General features: G+C 41.8%; 1 protein-coding gene across 1 annotated transcript in view; it reads right to left on the bottom strand.

The window, feature by feature from the left end:
- Positions 1-23,845, bottom strand: part of LOC145393393 (adipokinetic hormone/corazonin-related peptide receptor variant I-like) — a 90,798-nt gene extending 66,953 nt beyond the window's left edge. The window contains exon 1 of the mRNA XM_080267488.1: positions 23,375-23,845. Coding sequence (XP_080123614.1) covers positions 23,375-23,845 — 471 coding nt within the window. The remainder of the gene's footprint in view (positions 1-23,374) is intronic.
- Between the last annotated feature and the right edge of the window lie 736 nt (positions 23,846-24,581).

Here is a 24,581-nt window from a genome sequence, read left to right as displayed (position 1 = left end):
GCAGCTTTGCATCAGTGAAGTTTGGGCGCCGAGGTCTCTTGGCTTTAGGTTCACCTTCCATTGTGCAGTAGGCTAGTATTAGCAGACAGAGAGGCATGTGGTGAGTATCTGTGGCGGTGATTTTTGTTGTTACCAGCATGCACGTGTTGTCTGTTTAGAAACAACCTCCGTGATTCTCATTGACTGCCTTTTTTGTTACATTGATTCTCATTGGTTGCTATCAGATCAGCTGGCGAACTGCCTGCCCTCTGCCGGTTGATGGGACTAACACTTATACCCGCCCTACGACTGACCGCTTCTCGTTTGATCATTGGTGGAGGTGGTCAGTCATAAGGCAGGAATAACTTAAGACGGGACTAGAGGAGCGACCACCGACGGCGGGACTGAGATATGACCAATTTTGAGCATCCGGCTCCAGGTTAGGTCGAACATAAGGAGTTATGACTCGCTCCTGTGAATTCAGGACAGACTTTCGCCTTATGATGCAGTCTTAGTGTTTTATAAGTACGGGCCCAGGAGTTAGTTGTTCTCTGTCTCCCGTAATTTCGTTGGGAGGTTAGTAAGTGAGCATCCGTTTACCATTACGTTACGCTGGGTTAAGGAATTCTGGGATTTGTAAGCATAAAACAGTCTTCTCAGCGTTCTCTTCCATAGTCTGCACAGGAAACTGTCAGTGCCAGTCAGCGCAATCAAGCAAATGCGTGGACCATCAAAACACAGCACCAAACATCCGCTCCCTTACTCTGCCTATTACAGGTAGGTCGGGAGAGGAAGGAGGGTGGAGGGAAGAGAAAGAAAGGAGGGTGGAGGGAAGAGAAAGAAAGTAGGGTGGGCTCAGTAGGTGAGAACAACGAAATAATGTGAAACGTTGGGCAAGTAAGGGTAGGAGAAAAAAGATGAATGGAAGTGTAGGTGGAGCAAGGGGATGGGTTAGATATAGAAAAAGAAAGTTACACAGAGATGAACAGTGCAAGGAATAGGGGTGATTAAGATCATTAAGGACTGGGGATGGGGAATGTAAGTAATGAATGGGGTAGAACAGAGAAGGAATGAAATGGTGAATGGAACTGCAGAGGGTACGTTGTAAAAGGTAGAATATATTTTTTCTATCCTTTATATGTGTACACACAACAAAAAAACTATCGTTACACCTGCGCGATATAAAATGACACACGAATGAAGGTTTTTGATAACAGCCTCCTCCATTGGTATCCCTGCGTGTGTTTGTTGCATATTTATTATAAGCTATATCCATTGCTTCTCCCATGCATATTTCTACCTCGTCCTATTTGGCAACTCACCCACTGTCAGGCTTACCAACCCTAGCGAGACAGCCACGTTGTTCAGTATGAAACACATCGGACTCCCCTGTAACGATAGTTTTTTTTTGCTGTGTGTACACTATTTCTCGTGTTCTGTATTTCCTCTTTATTACTCTCTCTCTCTCTCTCTCTCTCTCTTCCAATTTATCGTTTCCATACTTTCTCCTCTCCAACTTTCCTCCTCCTTTTTTTCCTCTTCCCTTTTTAATACTTAGTTTTTCCTTCTTTCTCTTCTCTTCTTGCATTCCCTCTTCTCCCCTGTCTGTTCTCCTTCCTCTACTCTTCTCTCACCTCAGGCCCTGTTTCTCTTTCCCGTCGTTTTCGTCTCCTCACATTTTTCCTCTTCCACTTTCTCCTTTCTTGCTGCTGTCCCTTATCTCTTCCACTTCCTCCTCTTCTCCCTCTCCTTCCTATCCTAATCCTTCCTCTTCCTCCTCATCAGGCTTCCGTTCTCCGTGCGGTCATTTTCTTCATATATAGATCCCAACATAAGACCCTCCCCTTCTTCCTCCCCCCCTCCTTCTTACCTGTGTATTATGTTACCTTGTCAATTAAGAGAGAGAGAGGGGGGGGGGGAACGGCAAAAACCCTCCAGCACTCACATAACGTCAAAAGCACACTAAAAAAATATAATGGAAAAAATTTACAACAGGTTGCAACCACACCCTCAAGCACTGAGTCAGACAGAAAGGTAAGACGAGAGATAAGAGGGACGGAGGGGAAAAAAAAAAGGCTTATCCTAGACCTCAAAAGTGTAGTGGGAAAAAATATTGTTCATGAAAAAGGAGCAAAAGACGATAGAGAGAGAGAGAGAGAGAGAGAGAGAGAGAGAGAGAGAGAGAGAGAGAGAGAGAGAGAGAGAGAGAATCACTTTCTTTCTCCTGTTCTCTTACGTACTGTACCACTGACGTCGAGGTTGTATGTAATCACTGCATGTATGTGTGTACTTCTGTATGTACGTATGTAACAAAGCTCCAGATCCTTAAGAACATTATTAACGAAGCTTTGCACGCGCATGCACTGAGAATCTAATGTAATATTCTGAGTTCGGTCGTGCTTGATATGAGCCAAGGTGAGTGTTGTGGCCGCCACCTGTGTCGTTTTTCCCACACCGCAATACTTCCTGCTGCGCAATCATGGGGAAGCAGTGGAAACAAAAGCCTTTATTCTTCCTGTTTTCCGTCCTCATATGTTTTATTCCGTATCCCTCCTCCTCTGCTTTCATTCTTCCACCTTCTTTCTCCTCCTTCCCTTTCTTTCACTCCACCTTTTTCTCCTTTTTCCTCTTCTTTCATTCTTTCACCCCTTTTCTCCATCTTTCCAGTCTTATTTCATTCTTCCTTCTCCTCTCTCGGTTTTCCTTCGTTTCTCATTCATTCTCCTCTTCCCTTACTGTGCTCCTCTTTTGTTACTCTTCCTTTCCATTCTTACTTCATCCGCTTTCTCAACGCATTCGTCCTCCTCTTCCGTTATGTTTCATCCCTTTCTCTCATTTTCTTTACCTCTTGTTTTCTTATTCTTACTCTAATTCCCCTAGTCTGCTTACAGTTCCCTTACTTTTCTTATTCTCGTATCGTACTTCCTCTTCCCTTACCGTTTTCCTTTCACTCGACCTCTTCTTCTCCCATTCCCCCTTTTCTTTTCCCATTTTATCTCCACGTCTCCTATCCCTTCTCTTCCTCTTTCTGTCCCTTCCCTCCTCCTCCCCATTTCCTCGCCGGAGTGTTTACGCCTTACTTGCAAAGGCCTGAGAGGAAAACAAAAACTTTAGATACAAAAATGGACTTCCCGCTGATAAGCATAGTGGTGTTGGCTGTGGGTGTCCTGGTGGTGGTATTGGTGGTGGTGGTATGTCCTGGCATTGGTAATGGTGGTGTTGGTGTTGGTGATGATAGTAGTGATGGTGGTGATAGTGGTTGTGGTGGTGGTATGTCTGTACTAGTGATGGTGATATATCCTGGAGGTGGTGATGGTGGTGATGCTGTGGTAGTATGTGCTCTGGTACTGGTGATGGTGATGGTAATGTGTCCTGGTATTGATGGTGACGGTGGTAATGTGTCCTGGTATTGATGGTGACGGTGGTAATGTGTCCTGGTATTGATGGTGGTTTCTGGTGCATAGATGTTCCCTAACAGCGTAGCCTCGTGGTGATAGCGTGTCCTGATGGTGAATACCTGCTTTGATGGTTTCATCTTGGTAGTGCCTAGTAGTAACCCTTTTTTTTCTTCTTCTTTCCTAACATAACTTTTAGGTACATAATTAACAATTGTGAGGAGTGACAAGAAAGAGCTTTGTGTCCTGATGGTGTCCTGGAGAAAATGTCCTGGTCAAACACACCGTCTGGTTACCTGAGTGGAGGGCAAGTTTTTGTGTGTGGCTGCATATGAGAAGATGTGGGGGGATATTCGGCTTCAGCATTTTTGCCCCTCAGCTGGTGTAAGTTAGTAATATTTTCCACGTCAATCCTTTTTACTGATCACGAAATATTGGACAAGCAGATTAGTAACTGGATAATGAAGTTAACTGAATTGAGAGTAAGGAGGTGAGATATTTTACCCTTGCTTTATGATAAACTTTTGGGGTTTGTTGGAGGTGTTCCAGTGCGAAAAATAAAACATGGAGAAAATGCCGGCAGTTTTGTAAAGGATGTACTGGTTTTATATAGTGCAAATGAATGAGTTTCTTTATGAGGGATAGAGCAAAATATGGAACGATTACAAGACTCGCAGAGAACGAAAGAAATAGAAAAATTACAAAATACGGACATTTCTTCTCTTTTTACATATAATAAATTAAAATGACTTGAAGCCTCTGGTGGTTGGGTCGATTTCGCGTGCATCTATCAGACTTCTTTACCTGAGTTTGATACCAACCGTGGACGGACATTTAATAAGTTGTAGTGATATGTCCTTTCATGCGTTCAAGCTTCCCTCGATGATATATGCAGCATTTCTCATTGACAAAAAAAAAAAAAAAAAAAACACCAACAAAGCTAATTTCTTTTGCATTTCCTCGCCCTACTTCTTACTACACCAGCTGTATATCCGTGAGTGAGGATGGGTCACTTCTGTAGTAAGTGAAGGTGATGTATTTTGGCAGTATGAATCAGATGGTCTTTAGGACCCATGAATCACGGCTGAAATGTGTGTATTATAGTATGCCTGTCCATGTCAGGCACATACACACTGGCCGCTACAGATTAAATATATATATACTGTGAAGATTGTGTTAACGAGTGCCATGAAATTTAGCAGTAATTTTGAACTGCCTTATAGTTAGGACATTATTAATAACTCTTAATTCCCAATAATTAGAATATGAATTATAGGTAAACAACCGAAAGATAAAAATGAAACAACGCAAAATCTGGTACTTGCTACACTTAAAATAATAATAATATTTACACAGTCTTTATAACAGAATTCGTTCAACTTGACGTTATATCTTTATTCAACAACCTTTCATTGAACTTCCTAATAATTTTTTAGTTGCTTTTCTACTATTTATTTCCTTGTATTCGTCAACCTTCATTATTATCCTTTGCTGTTTATTTTAATATCATTCCGGCTTGTTGTTTTTTCCAGCGTTAATCACCAAGCTTTCCTTATTAACAATTTTATATCAGTCACATTATTTATGTGTATTTTCATCTTAGCTTGCTAGTAATCTTTTAATTCTGCCATTTATATATTATTAATTTACATGTTAAATTAGCCACGTTTGATTTGTGTTATGCCCATCTCTTATTCATACTGTTATTCATTTATGTCATTTTACCATTATTTATTTGTCTAAAATTATTCTTTATTTTTGTTGGCCTTTTCAGTCTCACTTTTCACATCCATAATGAACCTCTATTTTACTTTACTCATATTTTGTTCCTTTTACTGTTTATCGATTGACTCTACTTATCTTTCTTCACCGACCATTTTCTTCCTTGAACACCAGTTTTTCTTCGCTACCTTCTCCAGTTTCCTTTATTCATCTTGTCTTTCTGGTCCTCTGTCTTTGCCTTTCTTTCCTTCCTCGGTTTCCTCAGACTTACTTCATTCTCCTTAACTTTGTGGTCAACTGTCTCTCTCCTTTATCGAGTGTTTGTCTTTCATTCCAAACTTGATTGAATATTAACATTATCGCATCTTTTCCTTCCATCCCCTTCTTCCCTTTTTCCGATCTTGTTTCCTCAGCGACTCTCTCTCTCTCTCTCTCTCTCTCTCTCTCTCTCTCCAGTTCAGTTCTTTACTATACCCCTTCTCTCTTTCATTCTTTGCATGTCATTCCCTCTCTCCATCACAAATTCACCCATCCCTCTATACAATTCTTCCCAGTCCTCACAAGCTAACCTTTAAATCCAATGACGTTTATAATTTCTGGTTTATCTCTGTAATCTTCGAATTTTATTATGGTAAAGAGATTGCAAAAGTGGTAATGGGTTTAATGAAGAGTTTATCTAAGTTCTCTACACCAAAAAATTTAATGTCTTTTGTTAACTGAAGAAGATATACAACAGAATCGATGTCTTCGCTTGAGCTAATAGTCTTACCAAAACGTTCTTTAGGGAATAACAAAAAGTAAAGTAATCCCAGTCGAGGGGTTACCTTCTTTCATTCACACATAAATCCCCCCTCCCATCAACCTCACCCACCACAGAAATCCCACCACAGAAACCCTACCACCACCACAACTTACCTAGTATACAAGTTGGTTCCGCGCCCAGAGTTTCACCACACTTCAGTTTAGGTTGCTTTCACGGCATAGGCGTGGGCGAGGTGATGAGAGAGAGAGAGAGAGAGAGAGAGAGAGAGAGAGAGAGAGAGAGAGAGAGAGAGAGAGAGAGAGATGGGGTGCGGCTACTATGCAAACCCATTAGAGTAAAAGGGTTTTCCTATTTTATCTTTTTTTTTTTGTGAGTTTCGAAAGTTTGAAATGTGGATAATAGAGAGGCCCATTTTCACTGGGAACTCTGATGAGACTCTCTCTCTCTCTCTCTCTCTCTCTCTCTTTCTTTGTACCTTATCCATCGTGTTTATAACGATGACAATTATGAGGCATTCTTGTATATTTATCATGTCAGATTATGACTGATAATTCATATGGTATTAATGTGGAAGGGCTATTACACAGCTTCACAATTACAATACCGTACTGTACAGCATGAAGCATAGTGTCGATTAGCTTGCCTGTCTATTCAAGATACCTGTCACGAAGGATATTGCCGACGGTAAATGAGAAAGAAACAAATTTTCCCAGACATAAGCACATAACTAAAAAGATCCTTGCCACAGACACACAAACCTCTAATATCTAATCACTCCGAGACAGACAAAGAAGTTTAATAACTGAAAACATTTTTTCAGTGCGTTTTAAAGGAATCTCATTAACGAGGCTATTATTAGGGATCTGACTGGTCGAGAAAGAACTTACAGACAAATATGATGGGTGGGACGAAAGACCTGGCAGTGAAAGACTAATGAAGAACGAGACATGAGGATGGTGTTAATTTGGCACAAAAAAAAAAAAGGACGAAAGAATTAATGATCAGAAAAATAAATGAGATGACAGAGAGTGACATATAAGAATTATGAAAGAGTGTGAAGGTGTGTTGAAATGCTCCTTAATAACATGACAGCAAGAGGCCTTCCCAAATCGTGCACTTGTAACAATAAAAAAAAGAAGGCCGAAAGGGTTAAATGATCCCGACAGACTCATTCCAGCTGCCGTTAATGAGATACCCTTTACTGGATAGTGGGTGTTAGTGCCCAATGGGTACTGTATGTGGAAGCAGCGCTGTCTGTTATCATGCAGGCACAGTGTAGGACCACGGAGAGCCAGAAGCACTGAAAAATATTATACTAAAAAAAAAAAGAAAAGGACATTTTTTGTATCACCCATAAGAGAGAGATGAGAGAAGCATTAGAGTGCATAAAGAAAGAGAGGAATAAGAGTGAGTAAGGTGAGCATGAGTGAGCGTGAATATGACGGGAGGTGAAAAATTAAAGATCAAAGTCTAAGTTACGCGCGTGAGAGAGTAAGTGAGCGTAAGGTAAGAGAGGTGAGAGATTGAACAAGGTGTAAAAGTAAATTGAGAGATGAGGAGGCTGAGGAACGTGAATGCTAAGGAGGTGTATTAGATGAATGAGCATGAGTATGGTGTAACAGAGAGAGAGAGAGAGAGAGAGAGAGAGAGAGAGAGAGAGAGAGAGAGAGAGATCCTATAATTCGGTTCATGTGTCGGTCAGCACGTCTGCGCCTCACCTCCGATACTGGGTTGACGGTCAGGCTATCAGTCACCGGGATACCAATGGATTAATACACGCTTTTCACCACTCTCACTCACTGTCACCATCACCACCGCTATCAGTACTTCACCACTTTCACTCACTGTCACCACCACCATCGCTATCAGTACTTCACATTCACCACTATCTCTGTTTGCTTTCGTTTGTACTCCTCTGTACCTTTTTCCTCCTCTCCACTTACATCTCGACTTTTTTTTTTCCACTCTTATCCCTACTTCTCTCCACCATCTGACCTGCTCGCATCCGTCCTCTCCTTCAATCTCTTCTGCTTATTCCATATTTCTTTTCCAGTCTACCTCCTCCCACTTCTTCTTCCTCTCCCCATTCCTTCGGTTCTTCTCTTCCTCACACTTCCTACCCTCATCCCTCTCTCATTCTTCCTCTCGCTCTCCTTCTCCCACTCTTAATCCTCCTCCTCACCTCCCTTTCACACTCACCCTTTCTCCAATCCCTCCCCCCCTCCCACCGGGCTTACCCAGGAGTGCGGGGGCCAATATTGTTCGTAGACGAGGATTATGGGATGATGGGGGTTACTGTTACGTTGTGTGTGTGTGTGTGTGTGTGTGTGTGTGTGTGTGTGTGTGTGTGTGTGTGTGTGTGTGTGTGTGTGTGTTTCATCTCCATTTTTCCATATACTGTTTAAAGATGATGGCTTGATAGTTATATGCCTACAACAGTTGCAATAATATATTAATGTATAGTACCTAACGCTACAGATAAATCGCTATCTGCATTAACAGTTGCATTTAGAACTTTTGCATGATCATCGTCGTAACCATATTTAGAAGCCCACGATTGCTCTACAGACAATGAAGGGGATGGTGTCACTTTCAGATGTAAATAAAGCCAGATTTCATTTCCCAACCAGGTCCAAAAATAACGCCACAAACTCTCTATAAGTCCCCAAATAAAGCCACAAACTCTCCAGAAGTCCTCAAATAAAGAGGTAAAACGAAACTGCCTCACTGAATCGTTCCCGGGAATACGATTCTCAGAGCCACGCGAAAGGGAATCAGTTTGAATAACGAGATAAACCTGAATAATGAGACTGAATGAGGAATGAAGAGAGAATGAGTAGGTCTGGGCAATATGGAAATCCGGGGGCCAATGGTGGGGGATTAGAGTGATGAAATAGGGGAACAACTGGTGGAAGAAATTGATCGTCGAAATATTGGTAAGAGATGAAATAAAAACCAACTGAGAGGAATGGAAAGTAACTTGGGAATGAGAAGGCATACCATAGAGAAGGAAGAGGACGGGGAGGGAAAGGGGGAGTAGGAGCAGGCTACATGAGAGCACATATGAATTACAGATACCAGCAGTCTCTTAATCCATGGCATTGTTCTCCGCCGGGGTAAATTTAATTGCCCAAAAGATATTGCCAATGTTGTGTGAAAAAGAGGATAGAAAGGACGAAGGCTCTCCTCCACCCACCACACCTTCTGGCATTGTAGTTAACAGGGAATAAAAAGTAAAAAAAAAAGACGCACAATAGCAGAATGCTCTCATATTTGGCCCATTCATCTCACAGTGATACTTATGAAACTCTGTGTGTGTGTGTGTGTGTGTGTGTAGTGTTTTCCCGTATTCCTTTTCCTTTTTCATTCTTTCAAAGCATCTTTTATCTTATCTCCGACATTCTTTTCTCCTCTTATTTTCTCTCCAACGTCTTCTCTTTCCTTCACCTCTGCCTAATAACTCTTCGTTTCTTCCACACTCTTTCTGTCTTCAGTTTCTCTCACAATCCAATCTCATCAATTCTCCCTTTCTTCGCATCACGATCTCCAGGTCCATTCTTTCCCCCTTCTCGTTTATCTCATCCTCTCTCTCTCTTTCTACTTGACAGTTTCTAAACCTATGTTCGCTTCAGTGTTTCTCTGCTCTTGGCGATGGTTTTAAACAGGAGTGTAAATTAACCTCGCCGGACAAAAGACGACGGTAATTCATCTTTAATGGCTACTCAAAAGGGTTAATTAAGCTTTGCAGTGTGAATAGGTGAATTACATGGCTCATTTCTGCGTCTCCTCACACCAAGGATGAGCACTGATGCAGGATATAACTGGAAAATACTGGGATTTACACCTTTACACTAGGTTGATGAAATACGGAAATACACTCCCTTCACTGTGTGTGTGTGTGTGTGTGTGTGTGTGGGTGTGTGTTTGTGTGTGTGTGTGTGTGTGTGAAGTTAACTAGCTGAGTCAACCTGGTAGCGGTGCATAGGGGAGTGACGTGACACCTCCCATTGGCTGATTATTATAGAGTGGATGGTGCCAGGGAATGCGATGGCACTAGTACTGATGCATATCAGTGGTTGGGTAGGGGAGTAGGCGTAGCTTTGTAGGTGCTTTCGGTGCCTCCCATTGTCCAAGAGCTTAAAGGGAGGAGACTACACAAGAAAATCACTGCACTGGATGGGTAGGTTCTCAGAGAATGTCTTATCAAGTTTCAGCCTTCATGGATGCAGACAAAGTTACAGTGTTGTCAGAGACAGGCTTATGTTCCTAGTAATTATGAAATAACAAATGATAGAAGTAGTAGTAGCAGTAGTAGTGATGATGTGTGTATTTATATAAAGGCAGATAGATAGATAGACAGATATGGGTAGATAGCTATATTGGGAGATAAATAGATATACAGGAAATTATTTTATAATTTGCTGTTATAACGCAAACACACTTTGTGTCAGTTGGTAGCTAAAGAATCCAGGCATTTAATCTTTCTTCTGAAATCTAACTTTAGAGAGATGGAAATAGCATTACTAAATTACGTTCAGTGGAAGCCGTCTAATCCCTGATAAGCAAAAAATATACTTCTACGTCAGAATAAACACATACAGTTGGTGTAGAGGGATTGCATCAGTAATGTTTAAGTTTGCTGGAGTTGACAATACTGTGTTGGTGTTCGGTGTTCGTGAGTCAGTGTCACTCATTTTGGTATACTTGTTCGTTCCCTGTTTGTACTACCAAATTATCCTTCCTCCTCGACAAAAATCATCAGGGAGTTTACATGACAATCAAGAGCGACAAGTTCGATGCAACTTGGGTGCTGTGAACCCTGAACAGCGACTTGTTTCCCATGAGTGCAAATGTTGGTTGATCTGGGAGCCGTGATGCTTATGCCCTCTGTGTCTTCCTCGCAGTCTAGGATTTGACATTGCCCTTCACTTTATTTTTCTCAGATTTCCCTTCCGCTTCCCTGATTAGTTTTCCCCTGAGCTTTTTATTCATCGAATGGAAATTGCTACCAAAGTCTATCAGTGTTAGTCATCAGATGTTCAGTATATTGTTTTGTGTAATATTCCCTGAACTTTCGTGTATAAGGTTTAAAGGGAAAATAGAGATTATGCTGGACTATGCTCCATATTACTGAAGCACTTGAACATGTCACTGCAGGAAGAGGACAGGGAACTGCATCCCAAGAGCTGGCAAAACAGGGCCCCCAGCTCTTCTTATCGCCAGCTCTCCATCAACCTCAGGAATGGCTGAAGAGTCACACTATCGTGACCATGAAATAGGATACAAAAACCCACACTGGCAGACGAAAAAAGATGTATTCCAAACAGTTTCGGCGACAGCTGTCGCCCTCTTCAGTGGATCTACAGACCAAGAGTGGTACATACAAATGCTGAAAAGCTGCTTATATGCTGGGTGAGGACAGAGTAGAGGGAGAGTCAGGTGAGGTCACATCAGGTGTGGTTGGGAAAAGGTGTTCTCACCCTGCATATAAGCAACTTCTCAGCATTTGTATGTACCACTCTTGGTCTGTAGATCCACTGAAGAGGGCGACAGCTGTCGCCGAAACTGTTTGGAATACATCTTTTTTCGTCTGCCAGTGTGGGTTTTTGTATCCAACCTCAGGAATACTGCCCTGTTCAACTGTTACAACACCCCCCAGAGGTGAGACAGTGAGGCGAAATGGAAGCACAGAAGGTTAGAAGCGAGACAGAGGGCGACGTGGTGAGGTGCATTTCTTATCCGTCTCAGAGGTGGAGGTCACAGGGAGTGGAGTAACCTGGCTTTGTGGCACACGGGTACACGCTGGTTGCCCGTGAAAACCTTTATGCCTCGTATTCTGTAGTTTATTGTGCACTTTACTGCTTTCCCAATGGCTCGTCTCCCGCCTCCTACCACACTGTTTGCCCTCCGTCGCAAGATGAACCGTTTAGATACCATGACAACTCTGAATAAGAACGTTCTGGGAAGTATTGTTCTGAATTCTATCCACAAAGCCTAAGACACCGAACAGTTGATAAAGTAATATGGAAACAGACTTCGCAAATGTACCGTCCAACAAAATGCAGTTAATATGCAATCATTATGAGTATTTACCGAATTAAAGAGTGTCCCCTATTTCCTTCATAGTTCTGTGCTCTAAAAAAAGGATAGCATATTTTTCCAAGAGATGGTATTCACAAACTTAAATTCAAGTAATTCCCTGTCGTGACTGCAAGCACTTTTTCCAGGATGACAACAAATAATAGTAAGCAGAATTTCGCGTGTCTCCTATTTTTTCTGCAGTACAAAACAAAGTATGACAATAATTTCTGTGTTATAACTAGGCTCTTTGTATGCATAGCGTGATGAGGAAAGTAAACATCTGAAATTGTGTGTGTGTGTGTGTGTGTGTGTGTGTGTGTGTGTGTGTGTGTGTAGTGGGGTGCTTTAGCTGCACGGTACTGCTTGGAGAGAGAGAGAGAGAGAGGGAGAGGTGAAGTGGTAATCGTAAAGGGCTGTGTCTATGTAAGTGATGTGAAGCGAGAGATTACCAGACCATGTCCTTGTCTTCAGAATGCTATATGAGTGTGGGATGGGGTGTGAGAAGAATGGTAGGGGGAGGGGGGAGGAGGAAGATGGAAGAGATGGGGTAGAAGGAGGAGGGAAGGGAAAGGGGGAGGAAAGAAGAGAAGGGGAAGAGGAAGGGGGGGTGGAAGGAAGAGAGGAGGAAGAGGAATGGGGGGAGGATATACACGAAGAATGAGAGAGAGAGAGGATACTAGGATAGTGTAAGGAAGGACAGATTAGTAGAGTGAGTAAGAGAGAAACTTGGGTAAGAGTGTGGGTAAAAGTTGGGAAATTAAGTATGAGGAACGGGAGGGGAGGAGAAAGAGAGGGGGAAGTGTGAGCGAGGATGGTGCTGGGAGGCTCAGGAAGGGAAGAGGAGGGAAAAATGAAACGTGGTTAATAATACAGAGGAGTGGAAGGAAGAGTACCAAGAGAGGTAAGGGTGAGAAAAGGGAGGGGAAGTTGAAGGAAGGGTAGGATAAGGTGTAGAACATAGAGAGAGAGGAAAATTATTATCTGGGAAGGGAAGGAAATTGTGAGAAGGGAGATAGAATGGAAGTGTAGGAGAGAGTGAGAGATAATAGGAAGAGGAGAGGAAGGGAAGGACAACTCAATAGAAATCTCATCATCACTAATACATCTTATGAAAAATCGGTAACAGTTTCACTGATAAAGGATACTGGAGTAGAAGCGAATTTACACGGACACTCTCAGGCATAAAAATATACTAATGGAAAGGTTTCATAGTTAAAATGAGGATACACTACGATACGTAACGAGACAAGAGATGAGCGAGAGAGAAGTGGAGGGGAAGAAGAGGTCGAGGAGAAATGAAAAACACAGGTAAATGGATTTGGAAGGGGGAGGGGAAGGAGGTAGAAGGGAATGATAAAGAAGTGATATATTATGTAGGAAGCGACCGTGAGAGTATGAAGTAAATCGGAGAGGAGTAGAGAATAACAGGGTAAGGTAAGATAATTAAACCAAGGAATACAGGTGAAGGTGGGGAGACTGCGGAAGAGAAAGAGCAGGGTAAAAATACATAAGAGAGGGGGAGGCAAGAGAAGGCTATCCAGACGGTGAAAAGACCAAAATCAGCTTGTCTGTCGATGGGAAGGACGCCTTGGTAATATACGGAAGGCTGGGGGAGAGTGGGAGTGTGAGACAGGTAGAGGGATTGAGATACTGGGGAGGGGAGGGGACACTGAGAGAGGAGGGGAGTGTGAGAGACGGGAAGGAAGAGGAAGTTAGAGATACAGGGGTAGAGGAGGGGAATGTGAGAAAGTGGGAGACAGGAGATGAGGAGAGGAGTATGAGAGTGGAGGGGGGGCAGGAAGAGTAAGAAAAAGAGGAGATGAGAGAGAGGAAGGATGGGGACTTATGGTGTGGATGAAAAAGAGGAAACGAAAGGTAGATGAGTATTTACGGTGGGATACTGAGATAAAGTTGGGTGAAATAAAAGGAGAAAGCATGGTTGGCATAGATGCACGTCTGGGAGAGAGAGAGAGAGAGAGAGAGAGAGAGAGAGAGAGAGAGAGAGAGAGAGAGAGACGGGGGGGGGGAGTAAGATAACGGAGAAAAAATAGAAGACACGAAGGACACAAAACGTGGGAAAAGAAAGATGTACAGAGGGGAGGTGACACTGACAAACGGCAGGTTAGCAGGAATTGGGAAAACAGGAGAGAGAGAGAGAGAGAGAGAGAGAGAGAGAGAGAGAGAGAGAGAGAGAGAGAGAGAGAGAGAAGGATGCAGACAGGGAAACGAAAGTGGGAGGAGAAGGAAAGAAAGACGGAAATGAGGCAAATCTAATCAACAGGAAGGATGGATTAGGAAAAGAAGAAAAGAGAGAAAGTAATAAGAAGAGAGAAGAGGAAGTGGGAAAAGGAATGGGGAAGAGAGAGAGAATGAATCAATTAAGGAAGGTGAAAAGAGGAAAGAGGTAATGGAAGAAGAAAGCAAACGCTGATAAAGATGAATGACGTTGTGGGAAAAAAATAAGGGAGGCGAGACAGAACGAGATAAAGCGGGAAGAGGAAGTGAGGGAAGGAGTAGTCTAGGGAAGAAAGAAAGTGAGAGGGGGTGAGAAGGAGTTGTATGAGTAGGTGTAGACAGGGAAAGGGTAGTAGAAGAAAAAGGTAAGAGGAAGCGGAAAAAACAAGCCAGTTTATGTTTTTCTAGTCTTTTTGCTGAAAGTTTCTGTAGTTTTTCTGGACACTCTCGCTGCTGGAGGAAAATATGATCAAATTTCGTGTATCAAGGGATGAATGAAGACTTTATTACCCCTCCAGCTCAAGAAGTCTTTCCTGAGCTGAATAAAATCGCCTGATATAGCATGAAAAATAATAATAAAAATAAAAATAATTATACCAAAAACAGAATGATGAGATTGCTAAAGGCTTTATTTAAACACGTCCTTCAGGTGTTTAGTTAGCTGTACTACTACTATGACTACTACTACTACTACTGCTACTACTACTACTACTACTAATAATAATAATAATAACAGTAATAGTAATAATAAAAAGGCAGAGATGAGATAGTATTTTATGTTCCTTTGTCACTGGAACGCCCGAGGGAAGAATTACCAGCCATGTTTGTGAGATAAGGTAATTCTCCCTCAGGTTACTTATTCCCTCCACGTGGCAGGAGAGACAGAGGAAAGTGATGAAAACAGTCTTGAGGAGGCGATGAGACGTGTGTGTGTGTGTGTGTGTGTGTGTGTGTGTGTGTGTGAGAGAGAGAGAGAGAGAGAGAGAGAGAGAGAGAGAGAGAGAGAAATTCAACCATTACACAATATTATATTTGGTTTGTTTTGCTCTATTGTGCAGCAACAGTAATGATGTCTAAGTCCCTGGAGAGAGGATGTTCTCTCTCTCTCTCTCTCTCTCTCTCTCAACCTGCCTATTAGTCCCAGTACCAACTTCCAAGAACTCTCACAAGAACCCATTACTCTCTAACCAGTTCCATTTACCCGTTACCACACTTCCTCTTCCCTTCCCTGATCTGTTTCCTGCCCAGTGTCTCTCTTCATCAGCTTTCCAATCATCTTTATTACCTCCACGTCCCTCTTCATCAGTTCTTTTATCTTTACTTTTTTCAGTTCTGTTGGCTGTCACTCTTTATTTCTCTTCCTGGTGCTTCTCTCTTTCTTTCTAATTTTCGGAACCTTCTCCAACTTCTCACTCTCTCTCTCTCTGCATATTCTTCCTCTCCACTCCAAACTTTACACTCTCTTCTGCTTCTCATTTCCTTCGTAATATTTTTTTTCTCACATTTTATTTTTTCTTTCGATCATGTAGCTACTTTCTCCATCTACTGCCACTTTCTACATTTTCTTCTCTGTTCCCCAGTTGTCCAGTCTCTGCTAACTTATTCCTCCCTTCCCCCATCCTGCAGTCCTCTTTTTACTTTCCCTGTCTCGCTTTTTTTTTATTTACATCACTCCGTCCTCCTTCTTCGTTCTTTCTTTTCTTGTCTTTTTTTTTTCTCACACCTCTCTCCCATCCTTCCTGTTCTGTGCCGTTACCTTTTCGTTCTTGCATATATAAATAACATCAATTATAAATGCGTTATCGGGGTGGAGGAGTTAAATGATCAGAAGGGAGTAACAGCAAAATGGAAACTGTCTTCTTTGCTTCCAGGCACGTAATGGACTGAGGCAGGATCGAACCAAAGACTTTATCACAGCCACTAAAACACCTGGCGTCAACAAGAGATATAACAGTGTCAGTCTGCGTTGGTCCCAGTCCTCCCCTTACATATTATTACGCCTTACCTCTTCCAGCTGTCTCGCTTTCCTCCTCTATTTTCGGTTCAACGATCCTCTTTACCCGGAAAAAGGGTAGGCTCTTATGTCAGACAGCACTCTCTCTCTCTCTCTCTCTCTCTCGCCCTGTGTGTGTGTGTGTGTGTGTGTGTGTGTGTGTGTGTGTGTGTGTGTGTGTGTGTGTGTGTGTAAGTGAGAGAGTGGGAAGAACGTCGGCGGTAATGTAGAGGAGAGGAAGGTCATTAGCCCAAGCTCAGGTGATGCAGGAGGCAAGACGAAGCTCATTAGAGGAACAGGTGAAACGAGAGAGAGAGAGAGAGAGAGAGAGAGAGAGAGAGAGAGAGAGAGAGAGAGAGAGTCTGTGTGAGGGGAATGCCAAATGAGAGAATGAATGGGAGAGATTGTACGGGACGAGGAAGGGTAATGCAGAGGACCAAAGAGAGTGAAGATGTGTGTGTGTGTGTGTGTGTGTGTGTGTGTGAGTGTGTGTGTGTATGTGTGTGTGTGTGTGAGTGTGTGTGTGTGTGTGTTTTATCAGATGAATGTCGGTGATCAAACGTAAAGGGGAGAACGGGAAAAAAACTGTAAAAAATATTAATGGAAGGTGAGTGAGAATTAACTAATGATAGCGCGAGAGATTAGCGGGCGGAGGGCATGGCTGTGGATGATGGTAAAGAAACTAGATGAACAAATGAGTGAGTGAAAAAAAAAAAACGTGGGTGAGAGCAAGAATATGAATATGATGGGGTGAGTGAATAAGAGAGAGAGAGTGAAAAAGAGGAATGTATCTTTGTTACGGAAGTAAGTGAGGGCATCAGAAGTGAAAGTGAGATATGGCTTAGGGTGAGAGTATGGATGAGCTAGTAAGTGAATGTAAGTGTGGCTAGAAATGAGGGATGAAACGAAGGTGAAGCTGTGGGCGAGTACAGTGCGTGTGAAGCGGGAAGAAACAAATGTAAGAACAAGGAATTGAAATAAGTGGTAAGGAATGTGAGGACCAGGAAGTCAAATGTTAGAAGAGGAGGAAGAGAGTGAGAAGCTGTGAGTGAGCATTCTCAACCCTTTCAATGGAATGGCGTGTTTCATCTTATTCTATCTACAATAGACGGTTTGTACCTTGGTTTCGTAAGACATCTGTCGATGAAAGGGGCCTGAGACAATCTCCATTGATCCCTGTGGGACCTCTCTCGCAAGTTGAAATAGGTATTTACGTGGGAACAAGGATAAATTGTTAAAGACGCCGTGGCTGTTGCTTTGGCAATCCAGGGTCATCTCGACTTGAGCCTAGTGAACTACAGGAAGCTGCCATTTTACCAGGTCGCACCGAAAAGTCTTTTGTTGTGGGTTTGTTGAAGGACTGTGTGTGTTGTGATAGAGTTCGTGAAATGAGTAAGTTGTTTTCTTGTGCGGGCGACTGCATTGCAGTGTGGACAGTGGTTTGTTTGTGAATTAATTTTGTGCTGCTATTGTAGCAGGACAGGATGGTGATCACATCGCATTCTGGTCTGGTGCAGTCGTGTCTCTCTGGGTAGGGTAGTTTCTGAAAAGTGGATGTCTGGATATGGTTGATAAAGATTGCTAGTTTGTTAAAGGTTTCCGATTGCTAAGGTGGCTGTGTGTTTAAATGTGTTTGTGAAGTGTAGATTTTGGATGGAGGCGGAAGGATGTTACTGACACACTCTGAGTAGTGTTGGGCAGCTGTTCGATACTGTTTCTTTGTTGAAGGGGGGTAATGTTGCATAAAGGTACAAGAATGAGATCGGTCTGAAGCTGATGTGAGAAGTAGGTGCCTCTCATTTTCATAGTATGTTTCTTGATTAGAAGTTTTTTTTTTTTTCGATGATATCCATCTACAATCCTAGTACAACCGTTAATTACTTTATTTTTTTTTTTTATTCAAGGATTATCCATATTCGTGTACAGTGTTAGAAAAGAATCAAAGACAGGCAGAAAAAGAGCAAAGCTGGATTTGCAGAAACGCAGATAAGGAAAGAAGTATAACTGAGTAAGACAAGGAAGAATATTGATTAATGTGGCAAACTGTAAGAAAATGTAGTATAAATGAGAAGAAAGTAAAAAATGAGGAATAGCAAATAAATAAAACAGGGGAAACACACTGAGGTAAGGAAGGAAGGAGCAGAGTAGAAGCAAAGAAAGAAGAAAGTAAGAACAGAGAAAGGGGTACGCAGGAAAAAAAAAAAAACAGAGACAGAAGGAGCTAAAAAAAGAAAAGAATGAGAGGGAGGAAGGCAAGGAGAATAATAAAAAGGAGGGGAGTGAAGAGATGGAGAGAGGAGAGAAAAAAGTGGAGGAAGGAGAGCGAGGAAGAAGTGCGCCCTTATCAACAAGTCACCGTGCCGACCCCGCGCTTGGAAATAGCCTTTGATAATAACTTTGCAAGGAAGCTTAGGAAGTCGTCAGCGTAACTGCCGTGTCAGGCACTACCACTGAAACACATAGTCACTACCTTTAAACACTTTTTTTTTTTTTGTACAGGAAACATTCATTTTCGGTAAGGGACTTTTCTGCAACTCATTTCTTTTGTCATTGTTAGTCTCAGCCATCAGCGTAAACATTTCTGTTCTCTTGAATCACACACGTATGGTAAAATAATTAACTGTTGCCGTATCTTAGAGTGGCTGTGTAAACCTAACCTAGATCACAACCTCATGCGTGTACAAACATCAGATATGCTCGTACAGTTTCGATAATTTTTTTTTTTTCTGTCACTATTTCTTTTAACTTGCTTTTTCTTCCGAAGTCATGCCACGAGTGTCTTTACAATAACGGGACTTTTGAAACTTGACCTGCACAAGACTTAGCTTTTACAGTGCTCGGATGGGGTTGCAGTTTAAGGATGAAAACTAAATTAAAGCAAATAATATTGATCCCGCTCCTGATCTTTAACAAAGTAAACTTTATTCAGTTCAGACATCCGTTATTACCGACTTATAAATCCTGTTTGACTAGACTACCAAGGTCTCTTTAGGGAGGATACATTCTCCTCAGGATATACTCCAAATCTTACAGTTAGCCGACGCAGCTCCTCTACGGGCTGACAGATCCGTACCAAATACCCCAACAAAAATCCCCCTCTCTGTTTACCTGTTGCCTGACATCGCCTCCTGCGAGGGTGAGCAAGAGAAAAGGACCTCTCGGATTTTTCATTCCTGCTCAGTCACGACCCCAGAAACTGTGATTAAAAAAGAATCTATAACCATATTTTCTTGTGCAGGAATAAACTGGTCCCATGTTCATGTCGTATCAGTGCTTCTTAGTTTATATGAAAAGCAATTAATATTACGCAACTCTCAATATTGCAGTTCTTAACTACATCATATTTCCCTGTTATTCTCCTTATAATCTTCACTCCTTTACCGGGAATGTTCTTTCCACATTTGACATTAACTTTCTGGCGCTGACAAAAATTAAGTAACTCCTGCTGTGCGAGAGGCCTGTCTTACGTTCAGTTTTAAGTGTAGAGGAAACAAAGAGGACTCTGAAAAATTGACATAATCGTAGTGAATGGGGTATTACTGCCTGCTATGAGACTACGTCATTTTTATTTGCATTCTAACTAGAGAAATTAATTCAACTTATGAGAGATCTCCAAGACTACTCGTACATCTAAATCCTCCAGTAAAACCAAAGGAAAAAAAGAAAATACAAACCGTATGCTCGACTGAAGGTATCACAAATAAAATAATGAAAAAACGTTATAGCAGTGTAGGTAACTGAGTGGCATTTGTTCGTTTCTTTCGTCTGTTTTTTATTCTTCTTTTTTCTTTATTCAGTGGAGAGATTAGGCATAAATTCATTAATCCCTTCAAAATGAGTCATATTTTTACAATGAATAAATTACCTAGAGGGCTCAAGAATAAATTAAATGAATATGTCTTTTTGTAGATTTCTGTGGCTTTGTTGTTGTTGTTGACAGACGAGTATAGTAAACTTAATAGATCCTACGAACAGGGAAATATTTAATGATATCTTTATCTAACCCTTCCATCTCGAAACTCCGTCATAAGGCGAAAAAAGAATTCATCTGCAGCAGCAATCATAAGGCAAAATCGACGTTGTTTTGAAGGTTAAGGTCTCTCTCTCTCTCTCTCTCTCATTGTTATAACAGCTCTTTTTTGCTCTTTTTCTGGCTATTACACTGTGTTTAGACTTTTTTAAATTTATGTTTTATGGGACTTTTTGTTTTTTTGGTCATTAACAGCCTCTCCAAGCACAGTTAATTTTTCTGTGTCTTAATTGGAAGTATTTCACAGCTTATCTCTTACCTTTGTACTACTTTTTGGCTGTGTAAATTCCCAACCAGTACGCCTTGTTAATGTTTTACTTTTTATTCATATACCCATTAGTGATCCTTAAAATTGCTTTATTTCTTTCAGAGCCGACCAGCGTATCATAATTTCTTTCTTCCGTGCATTTCTTTAAAATCTGTAAAACTTTTCGTATGATTTCTTTTACGTGCATTAGTTTCCTTTTTCTCTCTCTCTCTCTCTCTCTCTCTCTCTCTCTTTTTTGCTCAATTCCAATTACTCAAATTTTTTATGCTGTAGTATAGATGGATTTAATATTTAAATATTTTTTCGTTTCGTGTCTTTAATTTCACTTCCTGTCATTTCTAACTCATTTTTCATTTTTTTATGTTTATACTCTGCACATATATATTGTTTTTTCTTCTGATTCATTTAACAGTTCTCAGATTTTTTTTTTTTAAATCTCGAGCCAGTCCATCTTATATCTATTCTTCCATATTGGTATAAAAATGAGGGGTTTACTGGGGGGAGGGCAGTGAAATGGCGGGGGAAAGAGCGACATGGAGGCGATTTGCTTGTGACCACCCCTTACTGGATTAAGGCGTCTGGCAATAGATAGATTATTTATTTTCCTATTATTTTTGTTCAGATCCAGTCATAACTAAATGTACTGTTGCTTTAATAATTCTATTAACTCTAGGCACACTTATATTTTCATTCCTTCTCGCACTGTCTTTCTTCCCTATTTTCTCATTTCTCGCCAGTGACAAATACGGCGAGATCTCATTTCCGCTTATTGCTTTCTGCCTTCCTCCTTGTTTGCTCTCTTCCGTATTTCCCTCTTATTTCCGGGTTCCTGAAGGTTTTATAGTTTTTCATGTCTCTTACTGTTTTTAACCTTATTCTTCCATTTTCAATTCGCTTGCTGCTTCTATCTACGCTTTTCGTCTTGCTTTTATTGTGTTCTCTCTCTCTCTCTCTCTCTCTCAACACAAACTGTTGCCAGATGTAAACAGAGGATGAAAGACTTTACATCCAGCGAGTGAGAAGTTGCGTTGTGGAGAGAGAGAGAGAGAGAGAGAGAGAGAGAGAGAGAGAGAGAGGACGAAAGAAGCGGAAGAGAGCTGCAGGCAAAAGTTCAAATACATAACTTCCAAGCGAGAAGCAAATGGAGAGCAGGCACAGAGTCAATAGAGGAAGGGAGTACAGGAGATAAAAGTAAAGGAGAGGAGAGCCAAGAAAATCGATGCAGCAGTAAGAGAGAGAGAGAGAGAGAGAGAGAGAGAGAGAGAGAGAGAGAGAGAGAGAGAACTTATTCAGTCAAATAATATAATAAGTAGTGGCGGTATGTCTTCGCCATTTACAACTATAGTCCTTCCACTTCATTCCCCTCACTCAGCTCACCTTTATCAGAGCCCTGAAGTATACATAATGAGCATACATACACGCATACATCCATACATCCATACACAGACATCTAGACAGATAGATATATAGGTAGGTAGGAAGATAGATATACGTTATCTTTCTGAACTGTGTCATTCTCAGATTAAAGTCAGACAAGGAACGCAACAAAGATACATGATCATGTGCGATGATAGCAAAATACTGTTCGATCAACTCTTCATTGTCAAAAGAAGGTCGAGTGAAAACGCAGCTGTTTACTGAGAACCTGTAAGATGTGCCATCATGACAACAATACGATACAAACAGTCAGAAGACACGTATAAAACTGCAGCCTGCCAGTATCGCCCACTGCCACAGTGATAACCTACAAGTAATGCTATCCGCTGAGTGGATCAGCCATGGTACAGACAATTGCTGTAACCATAACACTGATGACAATATTCCAGGGCCCACCTGGTTGATGTTTCGGGATCAGCCAATGCTCTCTCTCACCTTCAACATTCACGTTTAATTCCTAATGTGCTCATGACTTACCTGGGCCTGTATCTACACAAGTACGAAATTTCATTCCTTTCTCTTATGAATTGTGGTTAATATCGCAAGAAAAGGACTACGCCTTTCACGAGGACCCCTACTGTCTACAACTAACTGAGTGTGTAATATACCCATACATAAGTCCACTCCTTTATCTTGAGAACTGGATAGTTTCTATCCGGGTCAGGATTAGAAATCAGGGCTGTGCCCCCTTCCCCGGTCCTCCAAACGTAGTTTCTTTAGTGTCGATTAATTACTAAATCATTTATATACAGCCATGTAAGTTTTCGCCTTTTTATCGCAGAAACTGTCGAAAATTTGTCTGTGCTTGTGACCTTTATATGGGCCACATCCATATCCAGGCAAACATTCAGCACTGTAATTTGAAAACTGTCGCCATACAAAACAAACAGGCAGACATGAGATAGATGTCGTGGGGATGATCACAAAAATAGGGTAAAGACTGGTAACAGGAAGTCTTGAGAGAGGGTGTGAGATACCAACTTGATGTGGACCAGATCTCGGTTATAGTCTTTTATGGTATGATGTAGGAAACAAGTGACGTAACAAAAACAGGCAGCCCACATTTATAATACAGCAAATATTCATAATGCAGTCGGTAATGACATGTTGTAGTTGTAGCATTACGAGGTTGACTTGAGGATTGAGTTTCTCTATTGCATGGGATAAGGACAGAAACAGGATACATAGCAGGAAAGATGAAAGCGGAAAGATGGTAACAAAACAGCAGGTGCAGTAAGGCAAGCAGTGCCCAGATGAATCAACATAAGGTTATTCAAGAGCTTGAGTTAGAATGAAAACACAAAAATTGTTATTGAAAAAGCAATAGGATAAGAGTAGGTACTCACGATGAACTGCAGTGGTCAGGAATAGGGGCATTAGGTTAATATGGGACAACATAAGAGTAGTACTTACGATAAGGTCAGCAATGGCCAGCTTAACCATATAACAGGCAGCAAGGGCAGGTACTCACGATAAGGTCTGCGATGGCCAGGTGAAGCAGCATTAGGTTAACCCGAGACTTGCGCTGTTGGCGACCCCCTCCCAGGATGGCCCTGAGCACACACAGATTGCCGACAAGACTGACCACCAGGATGCCGGAGTAGCAAGAGATCAAGAGGATGTGGCCGTCGTTGAATCGCATGTCGATGGGAAGGGACTCGTTGTCATAGTAATGGCTGCCAACCGAGTCATTTAAGTGGGGGAACGAGGGAGGAAAACTCTCGTTGGCAATGTGGTCTAGGTTCTTTGCTGTCGGGGTGAAGTAAGAGTCTATGCTGTCGCCTCCGCCTGCATCGTCTTCAGCGGACAAGTTCCATGGAGAAAGGGGGAAACTGGACTGGTTGGACTGAGGGTGGACTAGAGTGGTCAGAGTTAAGGGAGACTCCATGCGAGTGACTGACGGCCACGAGTATCTGGACCCTACATCACCATTCACTGTCATACCGCTTGAGGAGTTACCTGGCGTCATTGTTTACTGTGCTTGGGATGCCAGGCTCCAGTAATAATTTTAAAGTTATGCTGCACTCCTTAAGCTGCCGTCTTTTGAAGCTGTCGTCTCATGAAGTTGCCTGTTAGTTCGTGCACGCAGTACACAAGGTTCCACCCTGCCTGTGTGGCCGTAAATTTTCGCTAACCATTTCAAAGGTCGCCATCACATCATTTTCCCCCGCGTTCTCTCAGTCCCCAGTGGGTGTGGCAGTGAGGCAGAGGCATGGGGGGCTGGGGTTCCGGGTTGGCCATGATACCAGAGGCTATTTTATTTTACTGCAATAACACTATTAATTTACCGTTACTCAAGTCTTACTTCACCGTTTCTTATGTCTTACTTCACCGCTATCCGTTACTTTTGCCTACTTCACCGTTACTCCTATCAAAATTTGTCACTGCTAATGTCTTACTTCACTGTTGTTTGAGGCAGCTTTATTGTCAGTTAAAAACAGTTTCAAAACATTCTCGCAGAATATTTCATTTTTTGTTTATGTCACACTAGTTTAATGGCTTTGTTGTTGCTGCACTGGCACCATGAACCTCGTTTCAGTGTTATTACACCATCATATTGGTTATCTTTTAGGGCTCGTTTCATATTCATCACTGATTTGCATTTATTTTTTATTTATTGTTCATGAAGAGTCAATGTTTTAAAAGTTTTCCTCCACTTAAGTTGTCCTGTGATATAT

Source organism: Coenobita brevimanus, chromosome 24, assembly GCF_032717465.1.
Source record: "Coenobita brevimanus isolate Jiangsu-jjx chromosome 24, ASM3271746v2, whole genome shotgun sequence".
NCBI lineage: Eukaryota > Metazoa > Arthropoda > Malacostraca > Decapoda > Coenobitidae > Coenobita > Coenobita brevimanus.
Note: the sequence above shows the minus strand (reverse complement) of the source record. Positions and strands in the feature narration are given on the sequence as shown.